The 13,860-nt window shown below is 45.2% G+C and overlaps 1 protein-coding gene across 2 annotated transcripts in view; it reads left to right on the top strand.

Moving 5' to 3' along the window:
- The window catches only part of LOC118364095 (U5 small nuclear ribonucleoprotein 40 kDa protein-like), a 46,346-nt gene that overhangs the window by 16,527 nt on the left and 15,959 nt on the right, over positions 1–13,860 (top strand). For both annotated transcript variants that reach the window (XM_035745335.1, XM_052486464.1), the window contains exons 2-4: positions 10,954–11,282; positions 12,489–12,573; positions 12,849–12,978. In XM_035745335.1, coding sequence (XP_035601228.1) covers positions 10,954–11,282; positions 12,489–12,573; positions 12,849–12,978 — 544 coding nt within the window. The remainder of the gene's footprint in view (positions 1–10,953; positions 11,283–12,488; positions 12,574–12,848; positions 12,979–13,860) is intronic.

Genomic DNA, 13,860 nt, shown 5'->3' with positions numbered 1-13,860 from the left:
TTGAACGATGCATCATTGTAAACAGAGATTTATGGATATATATAGCATATTATTGAAGAAAAACAAATGTACTGTGTAACATGTTATATTACTGTCATCTGATGAAGATTTCAAAAGGTTAGTGCATTATTTTTCTTTTAATCCTCCGTTTGTTGATTGCATATTTGTTTCAACTTGGCTATGCAAATTAGCTGTGTCTTCGGTGGTGGTTTGACATAAATATGTGCTATGTTTTCGCCGTAAAACATTTTAGAAATCTGACTTGCTGGGTAGATAAACAAGCTGTTTATCTTTCATTTGAGCCATTGGACTTGTTAATGTGTGGAGGTTAAATATTTTTAGCAATATTTTTGCGTTCCATGCGCCACCTTCCAGCTGAACGTGGGGGGGGGGTGTTCCAAAATTGGAACCCTAGTCCCCTTCTGGTTAATTATCCTTCATTATATTTGTCAAACATGACTGGCGTTTTGGCCTATGTTTATGTACTTAAACATCTCATTAAAGTTTGTCTACATTTTCTGGCGCCTCCCTCATGGCAGCATCATTTTGGACATGAGGCTGTAGCCAATATGTATATCACTTACACTTTGACATGTAGGCTTTTAAAAAATGTATGTACATGAAAAATTGATTTGGAATATTATTCCAATATTGGCCTATCTGATCCAATTCTAATCGGAGTAATCGTTTGATATTATTTTTTGTGCTTTTTTTTTACTTGTCCATTCGGACAACTAAATCTATATTCTTGTTGTCCGACTATTTATTTTAGTTGAGCGGACAAGAGGACAAGCGTAAATGTCGAGTCGTGAACCTCAAACATGAGATGGTCAGAGATGTAGGGTTGTCTGGTTTGCACTGCCTGCGATGTAAAGGTATGCCACTGATTGAAGGACTGACCAGAAGCGTGGTGGTTCTTCAGCACAGGGTGGGAACAGTGGAAGAAAAAACACAAGTATTATTGGGCATTGGGGATATCATTACACAGATCAAGACACAGTCTGCCATGTAACAAAGTAACTGAGTCGAGGAAGATTGAATGTAGTATTGAGAATAGCATGGAGTGTAATTGTGAAGCTCAAGTCGTTATTAGATAGAAAATAGAATGTCATGGCCCCGCCCGCCTGTGGGGAAACCTCCTGTGGTTACCTAGGTTACCCCATTGGCTCACAGAAAAATTGTCAACTTTTGCAAGTGCAATTTTCTTATTGTCTCCTTGATTTAGTAAATTACAAAACAACATTTAAGAAAATTACAACATGTCTAAAGATGACTTTTCAACATTGCCTACTTCCGAGCATTCTCACTAGTTAGAAAAATGTGAGTGACTGGCTCGATTTGGTCTTATGTAGCAACATTTGAAATTGTGTTTTTTACATTGGATTATAGTAGAGATTTAGAGATAGAAAATGGTATATCATACACTGCAGTTGAGGAACAATGGGAAAGTAATTCTGCTTTGAAAGTTGAAAAACTTGTAAAACCACTTTTGAGAAAATGGCCCTTGAGTGTTTCGGTACACCTACTGGAGAGCTCATTCTTTGTCTAGACCCATTCAGCATTGTTCATACCATCTTAAGATTTAGCCCCACCCATCTCTTTAAGGATTCACATGTGAGGCCATGTGCTAAACTGAGTGAGTACTTTATACATTTACATTTAAGTCATTTAGCAGACGCTCTTATCCAGAGCGACTTACAAATTGGTGCATTCACCTTATGACATCCAGTGGAACAGCCACTTTACAATAGTGCATCTAAATCTTTTAAGGGGGGGGGGGTGAGAAGGATTACTTTATCCTATCCTAGGTATTCCTTAAAGAGGTGGGGTTTCAGGTGTCTCCGGAAGGTGGTGATTGACTCCGCTGTCCTGGCGTCGTGGGGAGTTTGTTCCACCATTGGGGGCCAGAGCAGCGAACAGTTTTGACTGGGCTGAGCGGGAACTGTACTTCCTCAGTGGTAGGGAGGCGAGCAGGCCAGAGGTGGATGAACGCAGTGCCCTTGTTTGGGTGTAGGGCCTGATCAGAGCCTGGAGGTACTGAGGTGCCGTTCCCCTCACAGCTCCGTAGGCAAGCACCATGGTCTTGTAGCGGATGCGAGCTTCAACTGGAAGCCAGTGGAGAGAGCGGAGGAGCAGGGTGACGTGAGAGAACTTGGGAAGGTTGAACACCAGACGGGCTGCAGCGTTCTGGATGAGTTGTAGGGGTTTCATGGCACAGGCAGGGAGCCCAGCCAACAGCAAGTTGCAGTAATCCAGACGGGAGATGACAAGTGCCTGGATTAGGACCTGCGCCGCTTCCTGTGTGAGGCAGGGTCGTACTCTGCGGATGTTGTAGAGCATGAACCTACAGGAACGGGCCACCGCCTTGATGTTAGTTGAGAACGACAGGGTGTTGTCCAGGATCATGCCAAGGTTCTTAGCGCTCTGGGAGGAGGACACAATGGAGTTGTCAACCGTGATGGCGAGATCATGGAACGGGCAGTCCTTCCCCGGGAGGAAGAGCAGCTCCGTCTTGCCGAGGTTCAGCTTGAGGTGGTGATCCGTCATCCACACTGATATGTCTGCCAGACATGCAGAGATGTGATTCGCCACCTGGTCATCAGAAGGGGAAAGGAGAAGATTAATTGTGTGTCGTCTGCATAGCAATGATAGGAGAGACCATGTGAGGTTATGACAGAGCCAAGTGACTTGGTGTATAGCGAGAATAGGAGAGGGCCTAGAACCGAGCCCTGGGGGACACCAGTGGTGAGAGCGCGTGGTGAGGAGACAGATTCTCGCCACGCCACCTGGTAGGAGCGACCTGTCAGGTAGGACGCAATCCAAGCGTGGGCCGCGCCGGAGATGCCCAACTCGGAGAGGGTGGAGAGGAGGATCTGATGGTTCACAGTATCGAAGGCAGCCGATAGGTCTAGAAGGATGAGAGCAGAGGAGAGAGAGTTAGCTTTAGCAGTGCGGAGCGCCTCCGTGATACAGAGAAGAGCAGTCTCAGTTGAATGACTAGTCTTGAAACCTGACTGATTTGGATCAAGAAGGTCATTCTGAGAGAGATAGCGGGAGAGCTGGCCAAGGACGGCACGTTCAAGAGTTTTGGAGAGAAAAGAAAGAAGGGATACTGGTCTGTAATTGATGACATCGGAGGGATCGAGTGTAGGTTTTTTCAGAAGGGGTGCAACTCTCGCTCTCTTGAAGACGGAAGGGACGTAGCCAGCGGTCAGGGATGAGTTGATGAGCGAGGTGAGGTAAGGAAGAAGGTCTCCGGAAATGGTCTGGAGAAGAGAGGAGGGGATAGGGTCAAGCGGGCAGGTTGTTGGGCGGCCAGCCGTCACAAGACGCAAGATTTCATCTGGAGAGAGAGGGAGAAAGAGGTCAGAGCACAGGGTAGGGCAGTGTGAGCAGAACCAGCGGTGTCGTTTGACTTAGCAAACGAGGATCGGATGTCGTCGACCTTCTTTTCAAAATGGTTGACGAAGTCATCTGCAGAGAGGGGAGGAGGGGGGAGGGGAGGAGGATTCAGGAGGGAGGAGAAGGTGGCAAAGAGCTTCCTAGGGTTAGAGGCAGATGCTTGGAATTTAGAGTGGTAGAAAGTGGCTTTAGCAGCAGAGACAGAGGAGGAAAATGTAGAGAGGAGGGAGTGAAAGGATGCCAGGTCCGCAGGGAGGCGAGTTTTCCTCCATTTCCGCCGGCTGCCCGGAGCCTTGTTCTGTGAGCTCGCAATGAGTCGTCGAGCCACGGAGCGGGAGGGAGGACCGAGCCGGCCTGGAGGATAGGGGACATAGAGAGTCAAAGGATGCAGAAAGGCAGGAGAGGAGGGTTGAGGAGGCAGAATCAGGAGATAGGTTGGAGAAGGTTTGAGCAGAGGGAAGAGATGATAGGATGGAAGAGGAGAGAGTAGCGGGGGAGAGAGAGCGAAGGTTGGGACGGCGCGATACCATCCGAGTAGGGGCAGTGTGGGAAGTGTTGGATGAGAGCGAGAGGGAAAAGGATACAAGGTAGTGGTCGGAGACTTGGAGGGGAGTTGCAATGAGGTTAGTGGAAGAACAGCACCTAGTAAAGATGAGGTCGAGCGTATTGCCTGCCTTGTGAGTAGGGGGAAGGTGAGAGGGTGAGGTCAAAAGAGGAGAGGAGTGGAAAGAAGGAGGCAGAGAGGAATGAGTCAAAGGTAGACGTGGGGAGGTTAAAGTCGCCCAGAACTGTGAGAGGTGAGCCGTCCTCAGGAAAGGAGCTTATCAAGGCATCAAGCTCATTGATGAACTCACCGAGGGGACCTGGAGGGCGATAAATGATAAGGATGTTAAGCTTGAAAGGGCTGGTAACTGTGACAGCATGAAATTCAAAGGAGGCGATAGACAGATGGGTAAGGGGAGAAAGAGAGAATGACCACTTGGGAGAGATGAGGATCCCGGTGCCACCACCCCGCTGACCAGAAGCTCTCGGGGTGTGCGAGAACACGTGGGCGGATGAAGAGAGAGCAGTAGGAGTAGCAGTGTTATCTGTGGTGATCCATGTTTCCGTCAGTGCCAAGAAGTCGAGGGACTGGAGGGAGGCATAGGCTGAGATGAACTCTGCCTTGTTGGCCGCAGATCGGCAGTTCCAGAGGCTACCAGAGACCTGGAACTCCACGTGGGTCGTGCGCGCTGGGACCACCAGATTAGGGTGGCCGCGGCCACGCGGTGTGGAGCGTTTGTATGGTCTGTGCAGAGAGGAGAGAACAGGGATAGACAGACACATAGTTGACAGGCTACAGAAGAGGCTACGCTAATGCAAGGAGATTGGAATGACAAGTGTACTACACGTCTCGAATGTTCAGAAAGTTAAGCTTACGTAGCAAGAATCTTATTGACTAAAATGATTAAAATGATACAGTACTGCTGAAGTAGGCTAGCTGGCAGTGGCTGCGTTGTTGACTTTGTAGGCTAGCTGGCAGTGGCTGCGTTGTTGACAAGTCGTTCCGTTGAGTGTAATAGTTTCTACAGTGCTGCTATTCGGGGGCTAGCTGGCTAGCTAGCAGTGTTGATTACGTTACGTTGCGTTAAAAGAACGACAATAGCTGGCTAGCTAACCTAGAAAATCGCTCTAGACTACACAATTATCTTTGATACACAGACGGCTATGTAGCTAGCTATGTATTTATATTACTAAACAAGTTTTCAAGACTAAAGGCTGGTTTATACTACGTCTATCGACATGTCTATACAGTTGTCAGAGTGACATCATGAACATTCTATTGTCGCAGACATCAAACTTGCCGTTTTGTCGTAATGAAAAAGTATAAACACAAAAATGACAGGCTGCATGACTACAACAGCGTGATCCAAAATAGCATAACTGGTATATTTTAACCGGAACATTAAGCTAGCCAAGACCAACACCACAAACAAACAGAATATACAGTTACAACTAGTGAGTGGAATTACAAACCGACTATACTAAACAAATTAAATGTCTTACATGTGCCTACTTGGACACCAGGTCCCCACATTTCACACTCTCCCACACCGAAAAGCCTGAAGCCCTGAAGCCTCATTGTCTTCTCTTTACAGCAATAGCCATTTGCTTTCCAAACTATGTTTTCATGCAATGAAATTGGGGGTTGAGGAGAGATATTAAAATATATGATTATTTTCTATTAGTTTACAATTCTAGACTTGGCGAACGGGAACAATATCAAATTAGGAAGATGGCATTTTCTCGCCCTTGGCTTGCAGGCCTGCTTCTGCTAATGTAAAAAATGTAGGCTTACAAACTAGTCCACTAGTTTAGCTCTTTTCTCTGGAATGGCTCGCATAGTTTTCCATGGTCCTGAAAACATTTATTTTTGTGCTCAGTTTTATTAGCCACAATCTTGTCTTTACTAATTTAGTTTCAACACCCCTCTCACACACAAAAACCCATTATAATTATGCACTAGCCTACGAAGAAATGTGCACGCTGTTCACAACAAGATTTTTTGCTGTTAAATTAACTTAAGGTCTCTACATGCATCCCAGCTGAAACAGTTTTGAACAGTATGTTTACATATTATGACAACGTTTTGTAACATTTTTGTTCGTTTTGGTTTTATAGCAAGGGTTTTTTCGGGTTGTTTGTGCACACCATACTTTTTCTAGAGGCAAGTTGGAATAGGCAGCCGAACTCTACGCCAGTCAACAGTAGCAATTCTTCTTCGGTGATGGTTAACGGCAGTTGGCATCCAATATTTTGCATTACCGCCCCCAACTGAATTATAGTATAAATCCATTACACTTTATTATACAAAATGGGACAGGGGAACTCCCCCCCCCCCAAAAAATATATAAAATAATTATATACAGTACCAGTCAAAAGTCTGGACACACCTACTCATTCAAGGCATTTCCTTTATTTATACTATTTCTACATTGTAGAATCATAGCGAAAGACATCAAAACTATTAAATAACACATACGGAATCATGTAGTAACCAGCTTCATGAGGTAGTCACCTAGAATGCATTTCAATTAACAGGTGTGCTTTGTTAAAAGTACATTTGTGGAATTTCTTTCCTTCTTAAGCCAATCAGTTGTGTTGTGACAAGGAAGGGGGGTGTATACAGAAGATAGCCCTATTTGGTAAAAGACCAAGTCCATATTATGACGAGAACAGCTCAAATAAGCAAAGAGAAACGACAGTCCATCATTACTTTAAGACATGAAGGTCAGTCAATCTGGAATATTTCAAGATCTTAGAAAGTTTCTTCAAGTGCAGTCGCAAAAACCATCAAGCGTTATGATGAAACTGGCTGTTATGAGGACCGCCACAGGAATGGACCCAGAGTTATCTCTGCTGCAGAGGATAAGTTCATTAGAGTTACCAGCCTTAGAAATTGCAGCCCAAATAAATGCTTCACCCTCATTAAAGTTACAGACACATCTCAACATCAACTGTTCTGAGGAGACCGTGTGAATCAGGCCTTCATGGTCGAATTGCTGCAAAGAAACCACTAGTAAAGAGTACCAATAAGGAGAAGAGACTTGTTTGGGGCAAAAAACACAAGCAATGGACATTAGACCGATGAACCTCTGTCCTTTGGTCTGATGAGTCCAAATGAGAGATTTTTGGTTCCAACCGCTGTGTCTTTGTGAGATGCAGACGCAGGAGGATCTCCGCATGTGTGGTTCCCATTGTGAAGCATGAAGGAGGAGGTGTGATGGTGTGGAGGTACTTTTCTGGTGAACACTGTCAGTGATTTATTTACAATTCAAGGCACACGTAACCAGCATGGCTACCAAAGCATTCTGCAGCAATATGCCATCCCATCTGGTTTGCGCTTAGTGGGACTATCATTTGTTGTTCAACCATTTCAATTTGACAATGACCCAACGGAGCTCCATGCTGTGTAAAGGTTATTTGACCAAGAAGGAGAGTGATGGAGTGCTGCATCAGATGACCTGGTCTCCACAATCAGTTGGACACAGAGTGAAGGAATGGCAGCCAACAAGTGCTCAGCTTTTGTGGGAACACCTTCAAGACTGTTGAAAAAGCATTCCAGGTAAAGTTGGTTGAGAGAATGCCAAGAGTGTGCAAAGCTGTCATCAAGGCAAAGGGTGGCTTCCTTCATGACCTGGCCTCTGTAGATTGGTATAGAATCTGCTTGATCCCCTCTGTCAAAGAAGCTTGGACCTTCTTTTTTGATAATTTCAGTAGTTTTGTTAACAAACCCAGCCCCCAAAAGAAAATGAGAATTAAAAACAGCCCCTGGTATGACCTTGATCTGGCAGAGTTACTCCACCTCAATAATTCCATTTGGCAAAATGCTCTAACCTCAAGAAGTTCTGGAAAACGGTTAAAAACCTGGAGAACAAACCCCCCTCCTCACAGTCCCTTAATGTTGATAATGTGGTTGTTACTGACAAGGAGCACATGGCTGAGCTCTTTAATCAACACTTTATTAAGTCAGCATTCATATTTGACTCAGCCATGCCTCCTTGCCTGTCCAACATTTCCTCATCTCCCACCCCTTCTAATGCGACTAGCCCAAATGCGCCTCCCTTTTTTCCCATTTTGCGCCTCCCTTTTTCCTGACGACAAAACAGTGGTAGACCTGATCACCGACAACAATGAGACAGCCTATAGGAAGGAGGTCAGAGACATGGCAGTGTGGTGCCAGGGTAACAACTTCTCCCTCAACATGATCAAGACAAAGGAGATGATCGTGGACTACAGAAAAGGAGGGCCGGGTATGCCCCCATTCTCATCGACGGGGCTGTAGTGGAGCAGGTTGAGAGCTTCAAGTTCCTTGGTGTCCACATCACCAACAAACCATCATGGTCCAAACACACCAAGACAGTTGTGAAGAGGGCACGACAAAACCTATTTCCCCTCAGGAGACTGAAAAGATTTGGCATGGGTCCCCATATCCTCAAAAAGTTCTACAGCTGCACCATTGAGAGCCTCCTGACTGGTTGCATCACCACCTGGTATGGCAACTGCTCGGCCTCCGACCACAAGACACTACAGATGGTAGTGCGTACAGCCAAGTACATCATTGTGGCCAAGCTTCCTGCCATCCAGGACCTCTATACTGGGCGGTGTCAGGAAGGCCCTAAAAATGGTAAAAAACTCCAGCCACCCTAGTCATAGACTGTTCTCTCTGCTACCGCACGGCAAGTGGTATCGGAGCGCAGTCTAGGTACAAAAGGCTTCTTAACAGCTTCTACTTCCAAGCCATTGAACCCCCCCCCTCCCATTTTTACTCTGCTGCTACTTTCTGTTTATTATCTATACATAGTCACTTTACCTCTACCTACATGTACATATTACCTCAATTACCTCGACTAACCTGTGCCCCCACACATTGACTCTGTACTGGTACCCCCTGTATATAGAGTCGTTACTGTAATTGTATTGTTGCCCTTGAATGTTTATTTATTGATTTTTTTATGATTTTTTTACTTCAGTTTATTTTTTAAATACTCTCTTAATACTTATTCATCTTAAAACAACATTGTTGGTTAAGGGCTTGTAAGTAAGCATTTCACTGTAAGGTGTAACCTGTTGTGTTCGGCGCATGTGACAATTAAAATTTATTTTAATCTACTCACTTTCGCTCGCCGCCGATTCATGGACCGTCTATATCCAGGTTGCATTTACATTTACATTTAAGTCATTTAGCAGACGCTCTTATCCAGAGCGACTTACAAATTGGTGCATTCACCTTATGACATCCAGTGGAACAGCCACTTTACAATAGTGCATCTAAATCTTTTAGGGGGGTGAGAAGGATTACTTATCCTATCCTAGGTATTCCTTAAAGAGGTGGGGTTTCAGGTGTCTCCGGAAGGTGGTGATTGACTCCGCTGTCCTGGCGTCGTGAGGGAGTTTGTTCCACCATTGGGGGCCAGAGCAGCGAACAGTTTTGACTGGGCTGAGCGGGAACTGTACTTCCTCAGTGGTAGGGAGGCGAGCAGGCCAGAGGTGGATGAACGCAGTGCCCTTGTTTGGGTGTAGGGCCTGATCAGAGCCTGGAGGTACTGAGGTGCCGTTCCCCTCACAGCTCCGTAGGCAAGCACCATGGTCTTGTAGCGGATGCGAGCTTCAACTGGAAGCCAGTGGAGAGAGCGGAGGAGCGGGGTGACGTGAGAGAACTTGGGAAGGTTGAACACCAGACGGGCTGCGGCGTTCTGGATGAGTTGTAGGGTTTAATGGCACAGGCAGGGAGCCCAGCCAACAGCGAGTTGCAGTAATCCAGACGGGAGATGACAAGTGCCTGGATTAGGACCTGCGCCGCTTCCTGTGTGAGGCAGGGTCGTACTCTGCGGATGTTGTAGAGCATGAACCTACAGGAACGGGCCACCGCCTTGATGTTAGTTGAGAACGATAGGGTGTTGTCCAGGATCACGCCAAGGTTCTTAGCGCTCTGGGAGGAGGACACAATGGAGTTGTCAACCGTGATGGCGAGATCATGGAACGGGCAGTCCTTCCCCGGGAGGAAGAGCAGCTCCGTCTTGCCGAGGTTCAGCTTGAGGTGGTGATCCGTCATCCACACTGATATGTCTGCCAGACATGCAGAGATGCGATTCGCCACCTGGTCATCAGAAGGGGGAAAGGAGAAGATTAATTGTGTGTCGTCTGCATAGCAATGATAGGAGAGACCATGTGAGGTTATGACAGAGCCAAGTGACTTGGTGTATAGCGAGAATAGGAGAGGGCCTAGAACAGAGCCCTGGGGGACACCAGTGGTGAGAGCGCGTGGTGAGGAGACAGATTCTCGCCACGCCACCTGGTAGGAGCGACCTGTCAGGTAGGACGCAATCCAAGCGTGGGCCGCGCCGGAGATGCCCAACTCGGAGAGGGTGGAGAGGAGGATCTGATGGTTCACAGTATCGAAGGCAGCCGATAGGTCTAGAAGGATGAGAGCAGAGGAGAGAGAGTTAGCTTTAGCAGTGCGGAGCGCCTCCGTGATGCAGAGAAGAGCAGTCTCAGTTGAATGACTAGTCTTGACTAGTTGCATCCGGTTTACAGCACCCAACTTCACACACACATTAGCACTCAGTGCGCACAGGGAGCAGCGTGAGCTGCAACAACATCATCACATCATCCAAAAACGTGGCAGACATTAGATGAATATAAAAGGTTCATATCTTCGACTGTGAGTGATGTTTGCACAAAGTGATAACCAACGTGTCTTATTAGGAATTTTGAAATCTAACTTCTCTATGTTCAATACCAGAACCCTGGCCCCTTGCTCGCTCATCGCAATGGTGTGTTCGAGCAGTAAGGATAGCGAAGCTGACTGTAGACATAAGTTGGCGAGGTGCATCTGTGGCAGCCGAAAGTCAGTCACTGTAGTCTAAAGTGGTTTTCCAACAGCAAGACTCAGATCAACATGCCAGTGTCAACATAGCTGCCGTTGTGTTAAGTTTTTCTTTTAAAATACCTTTGATCTATAAAGTTCATAAAGAAAATCTATATTACATCTCATGTTCTCCTATCCAGATGTCTAACAATGCCACTGCAGCCTCCAGGAGAGGAGTCTTCCAAGCTCATGGTGATGGTGAAGAAGAGTCTAAACAACACAGTCATAGCTATATGCTGAGTGACTTTGACTCAGACCCCAGCACAGACCCTGGATCTGAGACTGACCCTGACAGTGAAGAAGCAGAGAGTGAAGCAGAGTTAGACAGAGCACCAGACACACATAAAGAGAGTGCCACAACTGGTCCAGATCTCACTGAATTGAGAGATGTCTATAAAGAAGAGGCGTACATAAGTACTACACACACCCAGCCTAAAACCAAAGGAGAGCTCCACATTCACTCTGTGTTGTAAGTAGGTTAAGCCTTGTGTGTCTGTGTGTGTGTGTGTGCGCAGAGATACCCATCCAAAAAAAAGTACTGTTGCTAAAAATGAGTTTGTATTTTAAAACACAGAAAATACAAAATTCGATTTTACTTTTGTACCTTAATTCACCCCATTATCCTTGCTCTGGAAGTGCTTTCTTTCAAGCTCCTCCACCAACACCTCGTGGCCTCACACGATAGTGCCATAAGACTTCTGATACCAATGCATTACATTTGGGATTTTAGGGCCCAAGAAATTGTGAACCGCTATTAAAAAAATCATTTTAGAGACGTTTTCCAGTATTTTAAAGATTTTCTGAAGTATCTTGTTACAAATTACATGGTGATTTTTTTCAGGCCTTTCATATACAGTGCATTCGGAATGTATTCAGACCCCTTGACTTAAACCACATTGTGTTAGGTTACAGCCTTATTCTAAAATGGATTAAATACAAAACAATGAACGGAGCAAGGTACAGAGAGATCCTTCATGAAAATTTGCTCCAGAGCGCTCAGGACCTTCAACCTGGGCGAAGGTTCACCTTCCAACAGTACAACAACCCTAAGCACACAGCCAAGACAATGCAGGAGTGGCTTTGGGACAAGTTTGAATGTCCTTGAGTGGCCCAGACAGAGCCCGTACTTGAACCCAATCGAACATCTCTGTAGAGACCTGAAAATAGCTGTGCAGCGACGCTCCTCATCCAACCTGACAGAGCTTGAGATGATCTGCAGGGAAGAATGGGAGAAACTCCCCAAATACAAGTGTGCCAAACTTTAGCGTCATACCCAAGAAGACTCAAGGCTGTAATCGCTGCCAAAGGGACTTCAACAATGTAATGAGTAAAGGGTCTGAATACTTATGTAAATGTGATGTTGTACGTTTTTATTTTGAATACACATTTGCAAAAAATACTAAAAACCTGTTTTTGCTTTGTCATTATTGTGTGTAGATTGATGAGGGGGGAAAACTATTGAATCCATTTTAGAATAAGGCTGTAATGTGACAAAATGTGGAAAAAGTAAAGTGCTCTGAATACTTTCTGAATGCACTGTACAAATGACAAAATACTCTGTGTGTAAGTGTGTGTGTGTGTCTACATCTAAAATTTCACAATATGCACTGACAGTTGACAAATATCCAGAGGTGTGAAGGCCTTCTCCACCTCCATCTCTCTGTCCATGTCTCAGGGAGTGTGAGAGTGAGGTGATGACGTGCCAGTTCAACAATGAAGGGACTCTGTTGGCTGTTGGTCTGAGTGACGGAGCAATCAAGGTATTGGACTTGAACACCTTTTCTGGATTTATGTTCATTAAGGCACACTGTAGCAAAACGTTTTGCACCAGACAAGGAAAACAAATGTTTCTTATTGGACAAATGCAGATAGTATCTCCCCACAATATAATTTTCCTTTTCCTTCCTAATGAACACAACCCCGTTGATATGTGGCCGACCAATTGACGTGTAGGAGAATGATAAATTATAGATCCGTCCTTATAGATCTGTCCTTGGGACGTCTGAATTAATTTAACTACATCTGTCTTTTTCAGCTCTACAGTATGGACAATGGGAATTTTTTACAGACACTAAGGGACAGCAGCAGCATTCTGTCCTCTCTACCAGTTACTGCACTACGATTCACTCTGAGCTCCCAGTCACGTTGTCTCCTGCTGGCTACCTGTGAGTAATACATCTTACTCCCATAGAAATAGAATGACTAGAATGGACATTCAAATTCAAGTCAATGGGTGGACCTGGCTGTGAGTGATACATGTTAGCCCTCTCTGAGGGCCCCTCTCCTGAACAAACATAACCTGTCCTAAAGGGTCACACTCTCATAGAAATAGAATGACTAAAATGGGAGAAGCCCCTCAGACCAAGGCAATTAAGTGCGCTCAATGGTACAATCAATATGTCTGCCATTGTAGACCTGTAATTTCTAATAAGTTGACTTGGCAGGAGAGAGAGAAGATTTTAGGCCATGGTGTGGTTTAAGTAATAAACATCTTAGATGCAAGGGCATGGTACTAAATCATGTTTCTTCAATCTCAAGTTAGACATTCTCAATGATGTATACATGCACCATTACAAACGTTGATTGATATGAAGCTGATACAACTTTCAGTTAAACAATGAGAACGATGAGAGTTCTGCTACTTTGTCATGTTTCTGGTACAGTGATGTTCCGCATTTTGAACCAGTAGAAGAGTCAACTGTCACGAGTTTCTAGGGCCTCTGACAATTCTGCATCCTGTATGATTTGAGGCACATGGTGATGGAAAACACTTGTTTACTTCAGACTTTTTAAAGTTATGTGCAAGCAATTAAGCAGGTTACTCGTGTTATGATTGTAATCAAAGATATGTGAGGATATGACATCCGGAACGTCTTGGCATCCGGCTTTTCTCCTCCACAATGCACCAGTGTTGGGGAAGCTACTCTGAAGATATAGTTTACCAAGCTACCAATTACTTCACACTAGAAGAAATTAAGCTACCCTAAAGCTACCCTTAAGAAAAATATAGTATACTTACTAAAGTTACTTAGAAAAAGTAGTTCACT

This window comes from Oncorhynchus keta, chromosome 3 (assembly GCF_023373465.1).
Source record: "Oncorhynchus keta strain PuntledgeMale-10-30-2019 chromosome 3, Oket_V2, whole genome shotgun sequence".
NCBI lineage: Eukaryota > Metazoa > Chordata > Actinopteri > Salmoniformes > Salmonidae > Oncorhynchus > Oncorhynchus keta.
The sequence above is the reverse complement of the archived record's forward strand: the minus strand, read 5'-3'. Positions and strand labels throughout refer to the sequence as shown.